The sequence below is a fragment of the Mauremys reevesii genome, linkage group 7, assembly GCF_016161935.1.
Source record: "Mauremys reevesii isolate NIE-2019 linkage group 7, ASM1616193v1, whole genome shotgun sequence".
Lineage (NCBI taxonomy): Eukaryota > Metazoa > Chordata > Testudines > Geoemydidae > Mauremys > Mauremys reevesii.
Genome location: NC_052629.1, coordinates 66,613,341 through 66,636,313, shown reverse-complemented (window position 1 = coordinate 66,636,313; position 22,973 = coordinate 66,613,341). Strand labels below are relative to the sequence as shown.

The 22,973-nt window shown below is 45.9% G+C and overlaps 1 protein-coding gene across 12 annotated transcripts in view; it reads left to right on the top strand.

Moving 5' to 3' along the window:
- WDFY4 (WDFY family member 4) overlaps positions 1 to 22,973 on the top strand; it is a 251,942-nt gene that overhangs the window by 14,521 nt on the left and 214,448 nt on the right. For all 12 annotated transcript variants that reach the window (XR_005601150.1, XR_005601151.1, XM_039546658.1 and 9 more), the window contains 3 exons: positions 16,369 to 16,483; positions 17,130 to 17,233; positions 19,003 to 19,146. Coding sequence is in view for 10 of the 12 variants with exons in the window: in XM_039546658.1 (XP_039402592.1) it covers positions 16,369 to 16,483; positions 17,130 to 17,233; positions 19,003 to 19,146 (363 nt within the window). In the remaining 2 variants the exon portion in view is untranslated. The remainder of the gene's footprint in view (positions 1 to 16,368; positions 16,484 to 17,129; positions 17,234 to 19,002; positions 19,147 to 22,973) is intronic.

Sequence of the window (22,973 nt, the reverse complement as noted above, 5' to 3'; positions counted from 1 at the left end):
CTGTGTCCAGTTCTGGGTGCCACCTTTTAGGAAAGATGTGGACAAATTGGAGAGTCCAGAGGAGAGCGACACAAATGATAGAAGGTTTAGAAAACCTAATATGGAGAGAGAGGTCAAAAAAATTGGCTGTATTTAGTCCTAAGAAAAGAAGGCTGCCGGGGGGACCTGACAAGTTTTCAAACATGTTAAGGGCTGTTATAAAGATAGTGATCAATGGTTCTCCTTGTCCACTGAAGTTAGGCCAACAAGTAATGGGCTTAATCTGCAGCAAGGGAGTTTTAGGTCAGATATTAGAAAGCTTTTCCTAACTCTAAGAGTAGTTGAGCTCTGGAACAGGCTTCTAAGGAAATTGTGGAATCCCCATCATTGGGGATTAAGAAGAGGCTGGACAAACACTTGTAAGGGATGGTCCAGGTTTATTTAGCCCTGCCTCGGCAAAGTCATCAGCCTGGACTTGATGACTTTTTGGGTCCCTTCCAGCTCTGCATTGCTCTGATTCTGTGCTCTGGGAAGGACTGTGAAATCCACACCTAAGCTCCCCCACCTCCAGGTCTGGCCATCCCCTAACTCAGGCCTGTGCCTGTCAGGTACAACATGGCCCACGACAGATAATAAATAACATCCTTTGCAGTCCATGTTTTCAGAGCAATAGTCGCTTGTGATAAAATCCATGACTCTTTTGGGTTTGGCCGGTATTTCACCAGTAAAACGTCCGCTGTCTGAACTCTCAGGAGCAGTGAATGATCTGCCCCAATGAATGAATGAGCAAACATTTTGTGTTCATCCATCACTCCTTTTTTGTACTGCTTAACCAGCCACCGGCCCCTCCGGTCCTAAGTGTTTAAACCTGAGGCTTCCCCCACTGTGCCTGTATGTAGCACAAAGGCCTGTTTAATGTTCTATCTGGTGAAAAGCAAAAGCCTCACTCAGCTGCCACTTTCTCCTTCCCCTGGGGATTTGTTCGCATACAAGTGTGACTGTCCCAAGTTCAGGAACCTTCCCTCCTCTTGCCTACAATAGACTTTGTATGTGTAGGGGGGGAAACCCTTACCCCTCTGAGTCAATGGAAAAATTCTGACTGACTTCAAGGGGACCAGCATTTCAGCCTTGACCTTTAAAAGACACTCTGCTTTGACTCAGGCGCTTATCAGCTTGGCTGGTTTCTGATGGCAGGGCCCATGTGCTTTTTAAACACATTAGAGCAGGGGTGGCCAACGTGAGCCTGAGAAGGAGCCAGACTTTACCAATGTACGTTGTCAAAGAGGCACAGTAATATGTAAGCAGCCCCCACATCACCTCCCCTACCCTGCTCCCGGCACCTCCCACTCACCGGCAGCCCTGCCAATCAGGGCCTCCCCCTCCCTCCCTGCACCTCCCGATCAGCTGTTTTGTGGCATGCAGGAGGCTCTAGGGGGGAGGGGGAGGAGCAAGGGCACTGCAGGCTCAGGGAAGGGGTGGAGTGGGGACAGGGCCTGTGGCAGAGCCAGGGGTTGAGCAGTGAGCACTCCCCGGCACATTGGAAAGTTAGCGCCTGTAGCTCCAGCCCCGGAGTTGGTGTCTATACAAGGAAACGCATAGTAACTTTTGAAGAGCCGCATGTGGCTTCAGAGCCACAGGTTGGCCACCGCTGCATTAGAGACTGGGCCGTGCCATGCCACTCCCCTTCCCCATGCGTTACCTGGAATGGTGCAGCAGTGACACACAACCCCTGCAGAGGGCACAACCTCGCCCTGAGTGTCTGTTCTCCCTTTGCTAGCAGCGCTTCTCTCCGGGTTCCCCCTTTGCGCTCCGACTGGACTAGGGGACGCCCACTCCTTAGGTAGGCTTGGCCAGCCACAGCCCCCAGTCAGTATCTGGCCTAGGCTGGCACACACCCAGGAATCCAGGCTTGTTAAGGGAAGGAGAAACTATCTGTTGGAAGGGAAAGGAATCAGAAGTGAAGCTGCTTTGGCTTTGTTGCCCTAGCCCCTGAGCTAGCTAGATTAGCGCTTGCATGGGTACGTCTGCACTGGCTGCAATTGCACCTCATGGCTGCAGTGTAGACATACCCCTAGAGGCAGGCTGGTGAGGCAGCAGAGTGGAGAGGACAGGGAGAGGTGGCTGCTCTTCTCTAGACGGCAAGGGCCCAATCCTGCCCAGGCACCTTCATCACCCTGTCCCCTGCAAGGACGAGGAGGCTCTGTCGCTTCATGAGACTCCTCGTGGTAGTAAATTTAGGGGATTAGGCGCTAAGAGCTGGTTGCACAACCCCTGCTCTCAGGGACTGGGGACTGGTTTGGCCCTGGCACGGGTTAGGGCATCCCTGACCTCTGGAATGGCCCCTCTGGGCTACCGTAAGGGTGTAGAAATCCCTGGGGTACATGTCCGGCCATTCAGCCTCCTGGCTTGATCCACCCCTCCCTCCTCCAGCCCCATCCCTATCCCAGAATGCTGGCAGCGCAGAGCTGGTGGAGCTGGCTCTAGGAATGGACCAAGGATATTCCCTAGGGGAGGTTGTGGGGCACTTGCTTATCCTCCGGCTCTAGTGCACCAGCCTAGCTGGCAATAAGGGGCCACGGGGCAGTTGCGATCTGGCCCCTGGTCAGCAAGTGTAATTCCTCGTGGGCTCTGTGTGGAGCGGAGTCCTGATTCTTCTACCAGAGACCTGTGGAAGTGAAATTGTTCTGTAAAACTCCCTGACGCGTCTCTCTAGGCCATCCCAGGACGGTTTAGGCAGTGTTTCAGCAGTCGTGAAAAAGAGCGTTTTCGAGCACTTCCATGCAAAGTTGGATTTGTCTCAAGGAAGCTTTGAAATCCAGAATTTTAAACCTTGAGGGTTTCACCCAAGATGGACTCACTTCCATGTGAAAAAACGGTTACTCCAAACTGATGCTATTTTGGAGCAAAACATTGCAAGTTTCTTGTGACTGATAGGGAGGAAAAACACAAAGTTGCAATGAAACATGAAAGCTTCAGACACCAAGCAATCAGAGCAATGTAGGCCTGGAAAGAACCCCAAAAAGTATCAAGTTGCCAATATTTCACACAGCCTTATTCAGCAGTTCACAGCCCAATCAATCAACACAAAATAAGCTGGAGTGAGCCAGTAGTGACTATATATAGTAGCTTCAGAAAATCTTCTTTGCTATTCAGTATTACTTCTATGGAAGGGATATTTTTTGGAGTGAAACGTTCAAAGGATTGCGGATGTTAGCCATCTAGCTTGCTGTTGCAGACGTTCTTTTGAAAGTACACTCAAAGCTAGAAATCTAAGGATTTAGAGCTATTCAGAAAGGCAGGAAGTCATGTTTATTTTTGATCTACCGCTATGACGAAAAAAATAATTTTTAGCACATCTAGAAGAAAAAGTTTCTCTTCCCCCATGATGCATGCTCAGAACTGCAGAGACAGTCACATTTTTAAACAAGGTCTCCTTGGCCATATTCACACCCCTTGTGCTTTTGCTTTCCACAGACATCCTAGTATGACTGCTGGGGGAAAATTAATTCCCAGAACTCATTCCTGCCCAATGATAGTGAACTTTACATTCCTAAGGACCTTGAATGGCTACGCTGCAATCCAGAGAGGGAGCTGTGAACTCCTTGGGGCCATAGGTTCATTACAATGCTTTCAGTGAAGGGTTTTCCCAGTTCCCTGGGACAAATCAGCAGAACTTTGGACAGTGTGAGCATTCTGGGCCAGATGACCTAGAACTCTGCAGATTTGCATCACAGAGAATCGAACCCTTTAACGTTGAAGAGAATCAGGATTTTTACCTTTTTCTCCTTTCTTGTGAAATCCTCCCTCCCTCCCTGGCCTGTACTTAGGGACCAAAATCCCAGCTCAGTTTGTGTATGGTGTAAGGCTTTCAGCCACGGGAGGTGGCTAGGGGGCTTGTAAGCCCAGTTCCTCATTCTAATTAAGATGACTGCCCTTTGTAGTACCTTCCTCCCGCTCTTTGTCTTTTTCTTCCTCTATGCATCACTCCATGGCCATTACATGTTTGGAACCTTTGCACTTAAGTAGTGTTTTGGTTCTATTTCCCATGGCTGTAGGCAGGAGGAGGGAACAGGTGCTCCACAGGCGGAGCACAGGGGCTCCATGAATCATCCGGGCCTACGGTCTCATGGGGTTAGTGGGAACACATTGTGCATGTGACTCACATCCAAGCCAGGGCAGGACAGCGCGACCCCTACAGCTTCTCCTGTGGCTCTTCATGCTACTGAGAGCGTTGGAGTTATTGATTTATTATACGATTGGCTGTTGATCCAGGAATGGAATGGATAAGACGGAGTCTGTCTGGGCAAAAATCACACTGGGAAAGAAAGCTACTAGAGCTCCCCTGAGATAGTGCTTGGGGTGTGCTACAGACCACCGGGATCTGATTTGGATATGGATAGAGACCTTTTTAATGTTTTTAATGAAGTAAACACTAATGGGAATTGTGTGATCATGGGAGACTTTAACTTCCCAGATATAGACTGGAGGACAAGTGCTAGTAACAATAATAGGGCTCAGATTTTTCTGGATGTGATAGCTGATGGATTTCTTCACCAAGTAGTTGAAGAACCAACAAGAGGGGATGCCATTTTAGATTTGGTTTTGGTGAGTAGTGAGGATCTCATAGAAGACATGATTGTAGGGGACAACCTTGGTTTGAGTGATCATGAGCTAATTCAGTTCAAACTAGATGGAAGGATAAAGAAAAATAGATCTGGGACTAGGGTTTTTTACTTCAAAAGGGCTAACTTTAAAGAATTAAGGAAATTAGTTAGGGAAGTGGATTGGACTGAAGAACTTGTGGATCTAAAGGCAGAGGAGGCCTGGGATTACTTCAAGTCAAAGTTGCAGAAACTATCAGAAACCTGCATCCCAAGAACGGGGGGAAAAAACATAGGCAGGAGTTGTAGACCAAGCTGGATGAGCAAGCATCTCAGAGAGGTGCTTAAGAAAAAGCAGAAAGCCTACAAGGAGTGGAAGATGGGCGGGATTAGCAAGGAAAGCTACCTTATTGAGGTCAGAACATGTAGGGATGAAGTGAGAAAGGCTAAAAGCCATGTAGAGTTGGACCTTGCAAAGGGAATTAAAACCAATAGTAAAAGGTTCTATAGCCATATAAATAAGAAGAAAACAAAGAAAGAAGAAGTGGGACCACTAAACACTGAGGATGGAGTGGAGGTTAAGGATAACCTAGGCATGGCCCAATATCTAAATAAATACTTTGCCTCAGTCTTTAATAAGGCTAATGAAGAGCTTAGGGATAATGGACGGATGACAAATGGGAATGAGGATATGGAGGTAGATATTACCACATCTGAGGTAGAAGCCAAACTCGAACAGCTTAATGGGACAAAATCGGAGGGCCCAGATAATCTTCATCCAAGAATATTAAAGGAACTGGCACATGAAATTACAAGCCCATTAGCAAGAATTTTTAATGAATCGGTAAAATCAGGGGTTGTACCGTACGACTGGAGAATTGCTAACATAGTTCCTATTTTTAAGAAAGGGAAAAAAAGTGATCTGAGTAACTATAGGCCTGTTAGTTTGACATCTGTAGTATGTAAGGTCTTGGAAAAAAATTTGAAGGAGAAAGTAGTTAAGGACATTGAGGTCAATGGTAACTGGGACAAATTACAACATGGTTTTACAGAAGGTAGATCGTGCCAAACCAACCTGATCTCCTTCTTTGAGAAGGTAACAGATTATTTAGACAAAGGAAATGCAGTAGATCTAATTTACCTCGATTTCAGTAAGGCATTTGACATGGTTCCACATGGGGAATTATTAGTTAAATTGGAAAAGATGGGGATCAATATGAAAATTGAAAGGTGGATAAGGAACTGGTTAAAGGGGAGACTACAATGGGTCGTACTGAAGGGTGAACTGTCAGGCTGGAAGGAGGTTACTAGTGGAGTTCCTCAGGGATCAGTTTTGGGACCAATCTTATTTAAACTTTTTATTACTGACTTTGGCACAAAAAGCGGGAATGTGCTAATAAAGTTTGCGGATGACACAAAGCTGGGAGATATTGCTGACACAGAGAAGGACCGGGATATCATACAAGTAGATCTGGATGACCTTGTAAACTGGAGTAATAGTAATAGGATGAAATTCAATAGTGAAAACTGCAAGGTCATGCATTTAGGGATTAATAATAAGAATTTTAGTTATAAATTGGGGACACATCAGTTGGAAGTAACAGAGGAGGAGAAGGACCTCGGAGTATTGGTTGATCACAGGATGACTATGAGCCGCCATTGTGATATGGCCGTTAAAAAAGCTAATGCAGTTTTAGGATGCATCAGGCGAGGTATTTCCAGCAAAGATAAGGAGGTGTTAGTACCGTTATATAAGGCACTGGGGAGACCTCATCTGGAATACTGTGTGCAGTTCTGGTCTCCCATGTTTAAGAAAGATGAATTCAAACTGGAACAGGTTCAGATATGGGCTACTAGGATGATCCGAGTAATGGAAAACCTGTCTTATGAAAGGAGACTCAAAGAGCTTGGCTTGTTTAGCCTAACCAAAAGAAGGTTGAGGGGGGATATGATGGCTCTTTATAAATATATCAGAGGGATTAATATTAGGGAGGGAGAGGAATTATTTAAGCTTAGTAAATGTGGACACAAGAACAAATGGGTATAAACTGGACACTAGGAAGTTTAGACTTGAAATTAGATGAAGGTTTCTAACCATTAGAGGAGTGAAGTTCTGGAACAGCCTTCCAAGGGGAGTAGAGGGGGCAAAAGACATATCTGGCTTTAAGACTAAGCTTGATAAGTTTATGGAAGGGATGGTATGATGGGATAGCATAATTTTGGCAATTAATTTGGCAATTGATCTTTGATTATCAGCAGGTAAGTATGCCGAGTGGTCTGTGATGGGATGTTAGATGGGATGGAATCTGAGTTACTGCAAATAATTCTTTCCTGGGTGCTGGCGGGTGAGTCTTGCCCACATGCTCAGGGTTTAACTGATTGCCATATTTGGGGTCGGGAAGGAATTTTCCTCCGGGGCAGATTGGCAGAGGCCCTGGAGGTTTTTCGCCTTCCTCTGCAGCATGGGGCATGGGTCACTTGCTGGAGGATTCTCTGCAGCTTGAGGTCTTCAAACCACAATTTGAAGACTTCAGTAACTCAGACATAGGTTAGGGCTTTGTTATAGAAGTGGATGGGTGAGATTCTGTGGCCTGCTTTGTGCAGGAGGTCAGACTAGATGATCATAATGGTCCCTTCTGATCTTAAAGTCTATGAGTCTAAGATCTCCTATCCTGCCCTCCAGCACTGGGCAGGAGCTGATGCTCCAGAGAAACATTAAGTCCTCCCCAATGGAAGTGTGACAAGGTCTATGATCCTGCATAGGAAACCAAGGCTCTTCTGTTGAGCTACCTTGTTAGTAGAGTTAGAACCCTGTGTAAAATTGCCGAGTGCATTTTGTTGACTCACTGAGGCAGGTGCAGCATGTTTGTGCTAGCAAGACAGGAGAGCTGGGCATGGCAAATGCTACAGAGACCGGGAGGTGCCATAGGAAAGAAACCTGAGGAATAGCCAGGTTTGGTGAGAGAGCTCAGGCTGAGGTTTGTTATATGAGTTACCAGTAAAGGAAGGGAGTCGGTTTGACCTTCAAGTCTGGGAACAAGTTGGGCATGACACCTGCTCACCACGGGGTCTGGGGAGACAGAATATCCAGAGTTGGGAGAGTGGCCAATGTTTAGCCATTGAATCCAACTCCTCTCTTGGAGTGCACATTGGGAGTGAAGTGGCCTTTCAGCAAGGTTTTTGCACTAGCACTGTGTTACGATGAAGCTGTGATTGTACCATTGCTGGAACTGCACAGCTCTGTGACCTGGGCCCTGTTCTGTTAGCGGCTAGTGAGTCTTCTCCTAAGTGGTAGGGGCTTGTGCTTTTAGAGCAGGAAGATCAGAGATCTATTCCTGTTGTCACCCTGAAGTGGCAAGGGTACGCACCATGGAGATAACCATTACATCTCAGTAAATGCTCCCATGGATTTCTTGCAGTTCCATTTGCCCTGCTGAATGATCCCCACCACTATGCAAGGTAGTGGTGGGGCAGTATATGACCAAATATCTACAGCACAGGTTCTCAGTTACAAGAACATTATTTTAAGTTGGCTTGACACTTATATACACACACACACACCTCTACCCTGATATAATGCGACCTGATATAACACAAATTTGGATATAATGCGGTAAAGCAGTGCTCCGGGGGGGAAGGGCTGCCCACTCTGGCGGATCAAAGCAAGTTCGATATAACACGGTTTTACCTATAACACGGTAAGATTTTTTTGGCTCCCGAGGACAGAGTTATATCGGTGTAGAGGTGTATTAATATTATTGATTGGGTTAAAAACTGAATTGGTAGGGGCACAATGCAATCACACTCTGCTCATTTGTAACAAGAATGTACACAGTCAGGACAACTTATAATGAACTTAGATACAGAGGAATTTCTCTTCCAGTGAAGCAGAAGGAGAAGCCTGGATGGTCTCCCTGCATTGCCTTCTGCACATTTCACTTGCAGGTATGCTGAAGCTCTGTGCTCAGGGAGCTTCTGTTCTGTGAAAACAGTGGCTTTGCAGTCAGTGGGTTACACTGCAGATAAAGACCGGATCCTAGGAAACAGAGACAGATTGCCATACTCTTGCTCATATTGCATAGGGGCTTGCAGTTTGCGATGTCTGCTCCTGACTGGGTAGGAATTGCAAATGTCTTGGTATTTTTGTTACCTTGTCTCCTTCACTTGTTTGGCTCATGCAGCCCTTTAGTCTTATCTTTTAGACTGTTAGTTCTTTGGGGCATGCACCATATGTTTGTACAGCTAGCACAATGGGGCCCCAACCTGGCTGTTGGTCACTATTGCAATTGAAATGTTAAATAATAAGTCGGGGTTGGGGTACTATGCATTGTGGGTGAAAGTAGCACCGTCTGCTCCAGAGCCATTGGTTTGGTGCAAAGGCTTTAGTCCAGATTGTTTTTGACGCTTTGGAGAAGAAACAGTTTTATAAGTCTCAGTTAGGAAACCTGTTATGTGGATAAAAATGGTTAATGATCTACTCGGTCAGCGCAATGGAAAACCATCCATTAAGCAGCCATTTAGAATGGGTAAAATGAATAAAATGGCACTTCTTCCACTCCACAATTTGATGAAAAATTTTTTAATAATAATACCTGGTATCCTTCTCTCCATTGTACAGTTAGGAAAATTGCCCACCTTGACCCAGCAGGCCTGGAAATAGAACCCGAGTCCTACTCCAGTGCTCTCTTCACTAAGCCACACTATCTAACAAGCAGATCAGGGAATGGGAGATCAAGGCTTCTGGATTTTGTTGCCAGCTGTGCCACTAACTCACTATCCAGCCTTGGGCAGGTCATGTATTCTTGGTGGTGTCTTCTCCTTGCCAGTCCCCACATCTGTAATTGTGAGACAATACCCTGGCTCAGAGATGCTTGTGATGCTTTGTGGAGTGGTTGCAGACCCTGGGCTGTAAGTGTCTGTTGTCATTATTTCAACACTTCAGAAATGAACTATTTCCTTTAGTCGGATTTAAGTTGTACCAAAGAATCAGTTTGTCAGCTGAGTGAAATAAGGCCCTATGCTCAACTTGATGGCGTTTCTCTGTCTGTCTGTCTAATGTGAAAACTGCATCCGATCAATTCCAAAATTCCAGGGAACGTTCTAGAGCAGGGGTCGGCAACCTATGGCACGTGTGCCACCTTTGGCACGCGAGCCAATTTTGCCTGGCATGTGGCTGCCAGCCAGGGTCTCGGCCACTGGCCCCACTCAGCCCGCTACTGGCTGAGTGAACGGAACCCCAGGCTGGCAGAGGCTGAGCAGAGCTGGCGGCCGGGACCCCAGACTGGCAGCAGGCGCACCCCCCACCCCGGCTCCCCCTCACCGTGCTCGGGTTCTGCGGCTCCTGGGAGTGTGAGCCACTAGGGCGCGGGGCCCTGAGCCTGCTGCAGGAGGGGCAGTGGCTTACACTCTTGGGAGCCGCAGAGCCCGAGCACGGTGAGAGGGGAGCTGGGGGGCGCACGGGGATCGCCGCCCGCATGCATCCACTGCAGGAGCCCCCCGGGGGGGCGGGAACTGGGCCACAGCCTGGGCAGGCGCGTTCCCCGGCTCCCCCATTATCATGCTCGGGTTCTGCAGCTCTTGGAAGTGTGAGCTGCCACTGCCCTTCCTGCAGCTTCCCCCCTCCCGCTGCCTCAGCACTCCACGTGGGGCATGGGAGTCCCAGGGGTCTGTCTGGGGGCGGGCATGTGGATAAGGGTTGGGGCAGTCAGGGGACAGGTAGGGGGTAGGGTCGTAGGGGGGCAGTTAGGGTGGGGGTCTCAGGAGGGGGCAGTCAGGGGACAAGGAGCAGGGAGGCTCAGGTAGGGGGTGGGGTTCTGGGAGGCAGTTAGGGGCAGGGGTCCCAGGAGGGGCAGTCAGGGGACAAGGAGCAATGGGGTTGGAGGTTCTGATGGGGGCAATGGGGGTGGGAAGTGGGAGGAAGTGGATGGGGGGTGGGGCTAGGGCAGGGTTCTCCCCTCTTTTTTGATTGTTGAAATATGGTAACCCTAGGGGAGGGGCGAGCGGGGGTTGTATGGGGGCTGGTGCCTGCATACATCCGCTACAGCCTGGGCAGGAGAGGGGATGCAGCTGCTCCCCGCTAGCGGTGCTGCTGCCTTGGCAGGGCTGCTGCCCCCCTGCACTGCATCGACTCCTCCGTGGCGGGGCTTGCTGCTGCCCCAAGTGGGATGCTCTGGCTCTCTGGTGCCTCCAGAAGGCAGCTCCTCCCTGCCAAGCTACTGCAGTGGCCCAAGCCCGGCAAAGCCAGTGAGTAGACTCGGGGTGGGGGCCACCTGGGTGGGGTGGGGAGGGCTTGTGGGGGGGCTGTGCACTGTTCAGGGGGTGGGGAGGAGGGAACCTGGTCTGGGGAGCAGCCCCTGGGCACGGCTGGCCCCTGAGAAGGCTGGCCCCTGGGGTCTATAAAGGCTCGTTGGAATTTGCCCCTCAATGAACCGATGTGCAAGGGCTGGGGGTGCAAGGTGAACCACTGCACTAAACTGATAAGATCTGCATTTTAATTTAATTTTAAATGAGGCTTCTTAAACATTTTGAAAAACTTGTTTATTTTACATACAACAATAGTTTATAAACTTATAGAGAGAGACCTTCTAAAAATGTTAAAATGTATTAGTGGCACGCGAAACCTTAAATCAGAGTGAATAAACGAAGACTTGGCACAGCACTTCTGAAAGGTTCCCAACCCCTGTTCTAGAGAGACAAGGTGGGTGAGGTAATATCTTTTATTGGACCAACTTCTGTTGGTGAGAGAGACAGGCTTTTGAGCTACACAGGGGGTCTTCTTCCGGTGTGGGAAAGGTATCACAGCTAAGTACAAGATCAAACAGATAGTTTTAGCATAAGTAGTTAGCACCTATTCTAAGGCAGTGGCATGCAAAGGGGGGGGGGTGCAAGAGGTTCTCTGTGGGGGGCACAAAGAAACTTTGGCCATGGCTACACTTGCAAATTTGCAGCGCTGCAGCAGGGTGTGAAAACACACCCTCTCCAGCGCTGCAAATTGCGGTGCTGCAAAGCGCCAGTGTGGTCAAAGCCCCAGCGCTGGGAGCGCGGCTCCCAGCGCTGTACGTTATTCCCCACAGGGAGGTGGAGTACGGACAGCGCTGGCTCTCCCAGCGCTGGCGCTTTGACTACACTTAGCGCTTCAAAGCGCTGCGGTGGCAGCGCTTTGAAGTACAAGTGTAGCCAAAGCCTTAGCGCTTTGAAGTGCAAGTGTAGCCATAGCCTTTGTTAATATCACTTTTCACAGCAGACTTAACTAGCGCCACCTTGCCACCCTTATTTCTGCGATGCTGCTGGTGGCGGCACTGCCTTCAGAACCGGGTGGCTGGAGAGCGGTGACTGCTGGCTGGGGCAATGTTCTTTGCAGAGCAGGATTTAAAACATATTCCCACACAGGGCTCTACAGCAATGCACAGATTTTGGTGCCATAAAAAGTGCCAAGCAAAGACTCTAGGGATAGTCAGTATCGAGTGCACGGTTATTGTACAGATTCCTAAAAGTTAGTTTGATCTTTTTCAAACAAAATGGATAAGTTGGTTGTGGATGGTAATAGTAAATGCTGCAGTGTTTCTGATTCCTCATCAGATACTAACGTTACTCCAATAAAAGTTAAAAAAAACAAACCCAACAACCCACTGATATGGAGGGTAATGCAGCTGAACTTGTATGTGAACCTTCAACAAGTGTTAGCACTAGTAAGTGTGCTGTGAAAAGTTATATCAAAGAACATTTAAGTTTTAACTTAAGAAAATATCAAGATAAATATATAAAACTGGGATTCTCATGGACTCTTGTCAATCATGAGCAATGACAGCTATGTGTTCTGCATTCTGAGGTATTAGCAAATGACAGCATGAAACTGTCAAAGTACAGATGATACATTATGATTGTAACGCTTCTGCCAGGTGGAGCTGGCAGCAGCCAGGGCTGGGTTCAATATCTAAGGGTTCCTCTTTAACAATACAACACAGAACAGGCTCAAGCCCCCACCCAGTAACCTGGGAAAATTACACACCTCCCCGGGTGCCTCTGAGAGGCAATACTTCCCCACTCGTAAGCATAGAGTCTGAATGTAGAAAAGTCACCAGACATTAATTAGGGAAAATGCCACAAGCAGGATTCATAAACATAAACCTGTGAGCAGAACACCCGCCCCCAGAGTGCGTGGGGCAGAGTCTTCTGCCTCATGTTCTTGAGTTCTACAACTAAAAGTTCCTTTACTGTGCCTCTCTCAGCTCCCTCACCAGACCCCACTCACAGTGGTTGTCCTTGGTCAGTGAGGACCCAGAGTTCAGAGGTGCAGCTGTGGCTGTGGCTACACTTAGCACTTCAAAGCGCTGCCGCGGTAGCGCTGCCGTGGCAGCGCTTTGAAGCGCTAAGTGTAGTCAAAGCGCCAGCGCTGGGAGAAAGCTCTCCCAGCGCTGTCCGTACTCCACCTCCCTGTGGGGAATAACGGACAGCGCTGGGAGCCGCGCTCCCAGCGCTGGGGCTTTGACCACACTGGCGCTTTGCAGCGCCGCAATTTGCAGCGCTGGAGAGGGTGTGTTTTCACACCCTGCTGCAGTGCTGCAAATTTGTAAGTGTAGCCACGCTCTGTGTGAGTTCACCTCCCACCTGGGGAAGAAGGCACCTTGCTTGCTCTGCCATTAAGCACTTGCTCTGGCTGGCTGCCCCGCCAGCTGTGGTTCCTTTCTGTCAGCTGCCCTGCCAGCCACCGTGCCGCTCGTCATCTCACCAGCACTGTTCCACTCATTGGTCACCTTCTGCCACCTGTGTCTCTGCTGGGACCTCTGCAGGTCAGTCCCTTGAGGTTCCACCCAGCTCTTAGTGATTTTTAGCTCTTAGATGGGGCAGAGACACTGTCCTACCACAAGTGATTGTCAGCTCTTTTAATCACTTAAAATAACAAAGACTTCTAACAGAGCCCATATAGCTCTATTGTTGAGCAATAGGGAGGAACAGGTTAAACCAGATGTGAGACTCTTAGGGAGAGTCCACATCTCCTGATTGGGACACCTCTCCCCACACAAAAAAAACAGGAGTACTTGTGGCACCTTAAAGACTAACACAGAATTTCAACTTGACCGCAAGCAGACTGATTAAGTTGTTTCCAAACACCTGAAAAATCTCCCTTGAGTTATCGGAGAAGTTTCATGGATTGCTAGCAGAGGATGTGGATTGGATTAGAAACCCTTTTTGCACAGGTTTTGCAGCTACACATCTCCCTCTTGCTGAACAAGAAATGGAGTCAGAGTTGTCAAGTGATCGCACCCAGTCGATGGAATGCAAAGGAAAAGCGCTGAGACGCTTTTGGCTCTCTGTGAAAAAGGAATATCCAGGACTCTCCGCAATTGCCATGGAAGTGCTCTTGCCATTCACGTCCACAAACCTATGTGAGAGTACCTTTGCCAAGCTGGTGGCAATCAAGCCCAAACAGGGCTCACGACTGCAGGTGGATAATGATCTCAGAGTAGCAGTTTCTGAGATAAAGCCGAGAATGGATGTTATTGTCTCAGAAATGCAGGCCCATCCGTTTCACTGAAGAAGGAACAGTTAATATGAGTGGTTACTTTTTTTTTCATTTGAAATTTTTTAAACATACATTTGCAGTTTGTGATACTTTTGTGTTTACTACTTCCTAATAACCTTTACCTACTCTTATAAATTTAGTAATAAAAATACATTTTTCGTTCCTTCCACCAACTTGCAAAAAACTAGTTTCATATTACAGGTAGTGGAGGGGAGTCGTGACAAATGCTGTGAATGGTAAGGGGGAGCATGACTAGAAAACTTTGCCCACCACTGTTCTACGGGACCATTCAAGGCAAAGTGGCATGTTAAGACCCCTGTAGTTATAGGACAAAAAAGGGGGTTAGTGGGTTACAGATGATTGTAATAAACCATAAATCCAGTATCTTTATTAAGACCAGGATTTTTAGTGTCTAGCAAAGTTATGAATTGAAGCTCCTAGGCTTATCTTTTTAAAGTGTTGTGCAGGTTTCCTTTAAGAATGAGGACTGAAAGGTCAGATACAGAGTGATTGTTTTGTGATAAGTGTTCACCAACAGGTGATATGGTGTTTTTGTCTCTTCCCTGTGTGAGTTAATTCTAGAGCATAGTGATTGTCTGGTTTCACCCACATAGTTGTTGTTGTGTCATTTAGTGCACTGGATGAGATACATCACATGCATGTGATGTATCTCATGGATATCCTAGGTGAGTTCTCTAACCACGGGGCTCAAAGTTATAAGGTGAGCAGTAACACCTATGGATCTTGAAAGGCGTGTTGTGGGGGTGTTGAGCATTGTAGCACTAGAGATAAGTCTGCAGGTTTTACATCTGTTGTTCTGGCAGGTTCTGGTGCTGCTTTCAGTTGGTGTGTGGGGAGCTTGCTTCTGATGAGGAGCTTGGTGAGGTTCGCAGGTTGTTTGAAGGCCAGAAGAGGGAGTTCAGGAAAGATTTTTCAGGATGGGGTCCCCACTGAGTATGGGTTGTAATTGTTTGATGATATCCTGCACAGGTTCCAGTGTGGAGTGGTAAGTTCTAGGCATCCTATTGGTTTTGGTGAGAATTGGGAAAACCGGAAAAGTCTGACTTCCAGGAAAATTTTCTGACCAGAGTGGGTGAGTGAGGGAACTGTTCACACTTGGGGTGAGGGCCTGGCAGGGCATATGGCTCAGCTGCAATGAAGCGTGTGACCCTCCAGTTTTACATTATTATAGCTAAACCCTACCCAGCTAGGAATTTCAATTGCTGCTGTGCTGCCTACTATGACCTCTGAACTTCATAGACATAAGGGACATCAAACTCAAGATCCTAGTCCAAAAGCACAGCCTACTACCTAATGAGCCAGAGGAGAACAGTTGTCCTGTCCCTTTCTCCGCCCTTTGTTTTGTTTCCTTGTAGACTGTAAGCAGAGCTGGTTGAAAAACAGCATTTCCATCCTGCAGGAATTTCTGATATTTCAGTATTTGTTTTCATCCCAAATTAGGACAGGGTTGAAATGTTGAAACCTTCCAAAAAACCTTTTGATCTGGAAATGTCGAGTTTTGCTGGTTTCAATCCAAACAAAATGTCGCTGTTCCTGAATCAAAACATTTCAGTCTGTCAACCTGAAACTCAACGTTTTGTTTCGGGTGAACATTATCTCTGAGTCAATCTGCCCTGCTGCAGTGCCTCATGGGAGTTGTAGTACTGGCTCCCTCTGTGGTTTCTTTGTGCCTGAGCTGACACAGTGCCTAGGACTTTGATGGACACAAAATGTTTTATTTAGATTTTCTCGACAGAAAATGCCACCAAAACCTCTCTCTTCCTTTGGAAGACTTAACTGAAATCCCATTTTCCAATAGGAAAATGTTTTGTTCAAAATTTTTCAAACAGTTCTAAATGTAAACTCCCCAGGGCAGGGAATGTGTCTTATGTGTTTGGAAAATGGCTAGTGCGTTTTGGGTGCTACTCAACACAAATTACAAATACTGTTGGCAGTGAGCAGTATAGGACCTATGAGACATAGTTGAGCAATTCCAGTTCTATCCAGTAGGGAGCAGTGGTGTATGCAAATGCTCACCAGTTCCTTAAATTATTCCAAGTATGTTGTTGAACCTTGTTTCTAACTTTAGAGTCCTGCAGTTTCAGTCTGGCAAATGTTGCTTGAGGAATTATCCTGGTGGGATTGGCTAAAAACCCCGGTTTGGCCAATTTCAGCTCTCCCCACTGGGTCCAAGTGCTTCTCCATCCACACAGACATCCTGCATCAGCAACACCTAAACAGTTGCTCTCATTTTCTGTATTTCAGGCCTGGGACGAGTCTGCTGGGATAGTCTCTTTCCCCAACATTCACTTTTTAGCAAGTGAGGTTTCCAAACTTCTGACCAAAGAAATCAAGAAGAAGCTAAATGGCAAACCTGCAGGTAATAGCCAGAGGGCACATGGCCTGGGATGTGCTCAATCTTGTGAGTTTTGTGATCCAAATTTAACCATCAGCTGTAATGTATTATGCTATGCATTTAAGGAAAGGTGGGGAAACTGTAATAAGTCGGATCTTGAGCTGGTTTAAACTGTCATTGACTTCGATAGAGTGTCACTGATTTACACCAGCTGTGGCCCTGGCCCCATCTGAGCCAAGTTAACTTGCTTTGAGCCATTTGCATTCCTTGTTTTCTGATCTACCCGGGGACGATTGTAATAACTCTTAGCATTTTATTTCTTAAATGTTTGTTCTGTCTTAAAAATAAAAACAAAAGATCGTGAGCCTTGCGTTGCTTTCCCAGTGACCACTGTAAATTCCTTGAACGATTTGGCTGGCAGAGCTTATGAACTACGCTGGCATTGCCAGGGGAGGTTGTAAACTCCACGAACCAACTAATTTGCATGACCTAACTGCTCACTTGGTGCCCCATCCCAAGCCCATTAAAGTCCTTCCACTGAGGTCAGTGGGCTTTGGGTCATGCCCCTAGTTAATGTAGCTTTGCTAGTTTCACCCAGTGCACTAAGAGTTGCTAAGTACAATGTTGTCAGCTTCCTTAATGGAACTGAAATCTACTGTTGTGATGCTAGAGGACGCTCGGCTGGCCGTGGGGCAGTTGCTGCAGCTGAAAGGGGAAGAGGAAGATGGCTGTGTGCTTCTGAGATCGGTGTACCTCCTCTCACAGATTGACTCGGTAAGAGAAAGCAAAAGTGCACCTTCTCCCCGTAAAGGCCCGGGAGCTAGAGGAGTGAGGCAGCCGCTCCAGTAACAGAACCCCCAGTTTTCAGTAAGTGAATATTGTCTCCAAGACTTTATCCTTGAGCATTAATGTGCAGCGATTATACCAAAACATTACCCCCCCAAGCATAAAATCAAAGATAAGATGCCCAATGTGGGTTACAAACTGGCCTTCAGTGAAAAGACAGGGGAGTTCTGTCCCATTCTGCCTTCCAGGCAGATGTTTTTGCTTAGTTCCCCTGAATCGGCTTCAGTCCTGCTTGATTATTCCAAGCTATACACCTAGGGGAGACCTGAGCAGGGAACTAGCGATCTGCTGCTGACATGACAGTTGATGTCCATGCTGCACAGACAGGTGTCTTTTCATCCAAATATATGAAATTAAATCTTACACACAGCTGTTAAATAACATTATCTATGTAACTGAGAGAGACCCTTTAGACCAGGGGTAGGCAACCTATGGCACATGTGCCGAAGGTGGCACACAAGCTGATTTTCAGTGGCACTCACACTACCCGGGTCCTGGCCACCGTTCCGGGCAGTTCTGCATTTTAATTTATTTTTAAATGAAGCTTCTTAAACATTTTAAAAACCTTATTTACTTTACATACAACAATAGTTTAGATATATATTATAGACTTATAGAAAGAGACCTTCTAAAACGTTAAAATGTATTACTGGCACGCAAAACCTTAAATTAGAGTGAATAAATGAAGACTCAGCACACGACTTCTGAAAGGTTGCCGACCCCTACTTTAGACTGATTTATTGGTAGAGGCACGGCGCGATAGTTGCAGTGAGATCCAGGGCCGCCCAGAGGATTCAGGGGGCCTGGGGCAAAGCAATTTCGGGGCCCCTTCCATTAAAAAAAAGTTGCAATACTATAGAATTCCATATTCTCGTGGGGGCCCCTGCGAGGCCTGGGGCAAACTGCCCCACTTGCCCCCGCCGGCAGCCCCGGTGAGATCTGTGCTCTTCGTAGAGTTTAAAAGTTTGATATTTCGTATAGCACAAGATGTCTATAAGCTTTGTACACTACCCAACTCCTCCTCTATTTAGCTTGTTTCTGATCACTTCCCTGTAAGCTGAAGCAGCCACACTGTTACTTCCTCATTCCTGCGGTTGATTAGTTAGTACAAGGCCTTTCTGGAGAAGGGAGGAAATTAATTCACTAGTGCCAGAAAAGTCAAGTCTCTTGGAAAGGTTGCCTCTTACTTTTAATCATGCTCTTTCTAAAATGTATGTGCAATGACTCAGCAGGTTGCAAACATGCAGTCATCACAGTCCTCCTCTAAACTGCATACATTCTGTTCCTGGCTTAGCATCACAGATTTCAGTTGCTATAGTCTGTTCCCAGTGGCTAAAGATGAGGCAGACACTGATATGAGCTGCTAGTCAGGCTGCGGGTTGGATCCCTTGCATGACTCCACTACAGACGTCCTAGTGCAGGACATTTCAGGTGTCTGGATAGGCTCGGAGGAGCCATAAACACAGAACGTGGGACAACCTAGTCAGGTAGCTTGTAGGAGGTCCTGTCAGGATGCCTGCTGCCCCATAGCAGGTACTGCCCAGCTACATGACCTTGTCACTATGCTGCACACTGTCTAGGACTTTCGAGTGACAGCAGGGATAGGATGCAGGAGTCCTGAGGCTGCAGGGTGAATGGATAGAAACTCAGGGAGAAGTACAATAGTCATTGTGTGTGATGTTGTTTTTTGTATTCAGGGGACACTGTGGAACATCATCAAATCCGGTCTTCCGGTCGCTCTGATGCAGTGCCTGTACCTTTTCTTCACCTTTCCTTTGGGGAAAGCCAGTGATGGAGCGACAAGGGAGGAGGACAAGCAAGTTCAGGAGATGTTTGTTCAGGTAAGAGATCCCCTCTAGTGCTCCTTGGTTTTGAGCACTCAAGGACCCTGGAAGAGGAATGGATGCTGGTGCTCACTCAGACTTTGGGTTGGAGTTAGAATCAGTTTATCATGCTAAGCCAGGCATGCGTGGATTGTGCCGTTCTTTCCAATACTAGCTTGAAACTTTTCTGTCCAAAAGTTTCAGTTTTCCCATGTTTTGAACCAGCTTGAAACGAACATTTTTCTTTCGAATCGACATTTTGACTTAAAATGTCAGTTTGTTTTGATTTTTAAAAACAATGTGACATTTTAAGTTGAAACAAAAATGTGTTTCTACATATGTGCTCAAAACGAGTCTTCGTGCTGATATTTCCCATAGGAAAATCCAAAGTTTTTCATCAGAATTGACCCATTCCTGTGAAAAACATTGCTTTGACTGAAGCCACATTTCTCCTTGGGAAATGTGCTGCATGAGAAGTTTTGAGCAGCTCTGTGTCAGAGCCTGTTTGCTAAGTTGTATGAGTTTCCTAAAAAAAAAAAAAGTTTGCAGAGTTGTTGTAGCTGTGGTGGTCCTAGGAAATGAGAGAGACAAGGTGGGTGAGGTAATATCTTTTATTGGACCAACTTCTGTTGGTGGACGAGACAGAGACAAGCTTTTGAGCTACTAGAGCTTGTCCCTTTCTTGTCCACCAAAAGAAATTGGTCCAATAACAGCAGGGCCAGATTAAGACCTTTAGAGGCCCTAAGCACTGAAAAGTTTATGGTGCGCCCCCCCGCCTCATTTGTAATTCAAAATAAAAACAATACTATACTGTAAAATAAAATTTTATTTTTCAAAATAACACAAAACTTACATGTATGCTGAAATTAAAATAGCTTCTTTCTAGATTATCTGATTGCAAAATTCTGGAAAAGTTCATCGAAGCTGACTCGGCGAAGCACGTCCGCTTCCATACACAATAGGGAAAGTGAATCAAGTCTGTCCTGACACATTGTTGTTCTCTGAGGCTTTTTTATTCTTTTCAGCTGAGAAAAAGAGCATTCTGCGGAGCAGTTAGTAATCATCAATGTTAGAAAAATACGTAGTGCGATCTCTACATTTGGAAATACACATTGTATTCCGTCTTTCAATATTGTGTCATGAAGATCAATGTGACTGAATTTCATTTTCCCTGTTTCATTATACTTTGTGTGCATGTAACAGTGGAACTGCCATACTTCTCCACAGAGATTCATGTTCAAGTCAATAGGGTATGAGTCAACTAGCTTTTGGGAACCTGGTGAATATTGTTCGTCAGATAAGTCCATATTGTTTAGAAAAGAAAATCTACTTATTACTTTGTATTGTCAAAGTTAGACTCAGGACTCAGTTTGTCAGACCACTCTGTTTTATTAGCACAGCACTCTGCTAATAACACCCAGATAATGTGAGCACCATGCAAGACACAAACTATCTTATTTATACAGATAAAAGGGCGCAAACTTAACAAGATAACAAAGGAAGCAGAATCTGATAAGTTTCCCTGGGCTAGACATGCATAGTTAATTTCCTTACTAACTTTTACCAATCTCCGGCTAATGTTTCACCATTAGCTTAAGTGGACTCATTGTTTATGCCTTAATGTTCCTTTTCCTGACACCTGTATTTTAATATTTTTTTACTTTTGCTTAAAGGTACACACAGCATTTCTTTAATCCTTTCTATTTTTACAATATAATTCATTCTACTTTCACAGTACACTTCATTTCTCCTCTTCATATGAGCTTCAAGTGTATCAATTATAGCATAATAAGTAGATACGCGAAATTTGTCTCTAGGATTCAATGCTGTTTCTGTTGCACTGCTATCATTTGCTGCTTTTTTCCTGATTCACTTGCGGGATGGGGCTTCTTTGTAGTTAGTATCAGGCAAGGTATCTTTTGATATGTCTTCAAATCTTTCGAAATCATTCCTCAAAGTGTGTAAGTGGTCTGCTAATGATTGACAGAGGTCTGCACATGTTTTCAAATCAATTTCTTTTTCTTGGAGAGCTTGACTTGTGTGGTAAAAGTGTTGTAAAATTTCATTCCACATGGTGAACATGAATACAAACTCTAGTTCTTGCATCTTGTTTGCAATGTTTTCTGCTTCTTGTATAGTTTCTCCCTTTTGTGATTGGTCTTCAACTATACTTTCTAATGCATCCATATGCCCAAATATGTTTTAAGAACTGCCCATTGTTGTGTTGAGGCAGAGAAAAATGTATAAAGTAACTGGACTGTTGAGAAAAACCTTACTGCTGCCGGCCAACAATCAATAGCACTGCGGCCAACAAGATTGAGAGAGTGCAGCACATGGTATGAATATGGCATATTTGTTCTGTTCTATAAGCATCTTCTGCATTCCTTGATAATGCCCTGACACGTTGGCAGTGTTGTCATAAGATTGACCTCTGCACTTTGAGAAATCTATTTTGCAAACTTGGCACAGATAATGCAGTACTTGATTTGTCATTTCTTCACCAGTGTGGCTTTTCAAATTGAGGAATGTTATAAATCGTTCAACTGATTTTCCATCTGTGGGAGACACACATCTTAGTACAATACTCAATTGATCAATATGTGAAAGATCAGGTGTAGAGTCGACAGATAACTTGAAGTACCCAGCAGTACTTATTTCATCCACAATAGCTGAACAAACTTTGTCACACATTAGACCAATGAGTTCATCACATATTGTCTTGGATAAGTATGATGGGTTACCTTTGCCAGCATTCCCATATTTTGAGATATGGCCTGCTAAAAATGGGTCAAACTGAGCCACAAGCTCCAACAATCCCAAGAAATTTCCATTCTGCAATGATCCAAATGTGTCATTTGATCTCTGGAAAGGCAGACCACGTTCAGCTAATATTTGAACAGCTATAATATGCTGCGAGACATATTGCCAGTATTCACGCTCCCCTTTAATTTGTTCTTCCAATTTTTGTGTCAATCCAAAGCCCTGTCTTCGATTTAAATAAGTCAACATTCAATCTCTGTGAATAGTGCTATATTCATGTTGTTCAATTAAAACAGTATTCTGCCAGTCACTAAATCCATCTGCAGCAAACCGGGATGTTGAAGGTTTATATGCAAAAAGTTTGCAAACAAAACAGTACACAGACCCTGTTGATGGTGAGATTGTTTAGCCTGCAGAAGAGAAGAATGAGGGGGGATTTGATAGCTGCTTTCAACTACCTGAAAGGGGGTTCCAAAGAGGATGGATCTAGACTGTTCTCAGTGGTAGAAGATGACAGAACAAGGAGTAATGGTCTCAAGTTGCAGAGGGGGAGGTTTAGGTTGGACATTAGGAAAAACGTTTTCACTAGTAGGGTGGTGAAGAACTGGAATGGGTTACCTAGGGAGGTGGTGGAATCTCCTTCCTTAGAGGTTTTTAAGGTCAGGCTTGACAAAGCCCTGGCTGGGATGATTTAGTTGGGTTTGGTCCTGCTTTGAGCAGGGGGTTGGACTAGATGACCTCCTGAGGTCCCTTCCAACCCTGAGATTCTATGATTCTATGACAGTAGCCATTCTCGAGTGTATTTCTCACCATTCGCTTTCATGCCGAAAAATATTTTTTGTGGACAATATCTTGTTTGTTTGCCATTGGTAAAAGTCCAGTGTGATTTCTCAAATGGCCCAGTGTGGTGTTGACAGTCATTTGGTCCACGATTTATCCAGTAAGCTACATCATCGGTACTGAAATCAACCCACATACCAGGATCTTTTCTCCTATTTTTTACAGCATGAGCAGGTTCAGTCTCTGACACATCCACACCTTCTAGAACAATGTCTGTTTTACCACCAGGAGTAGGATGATCAGTT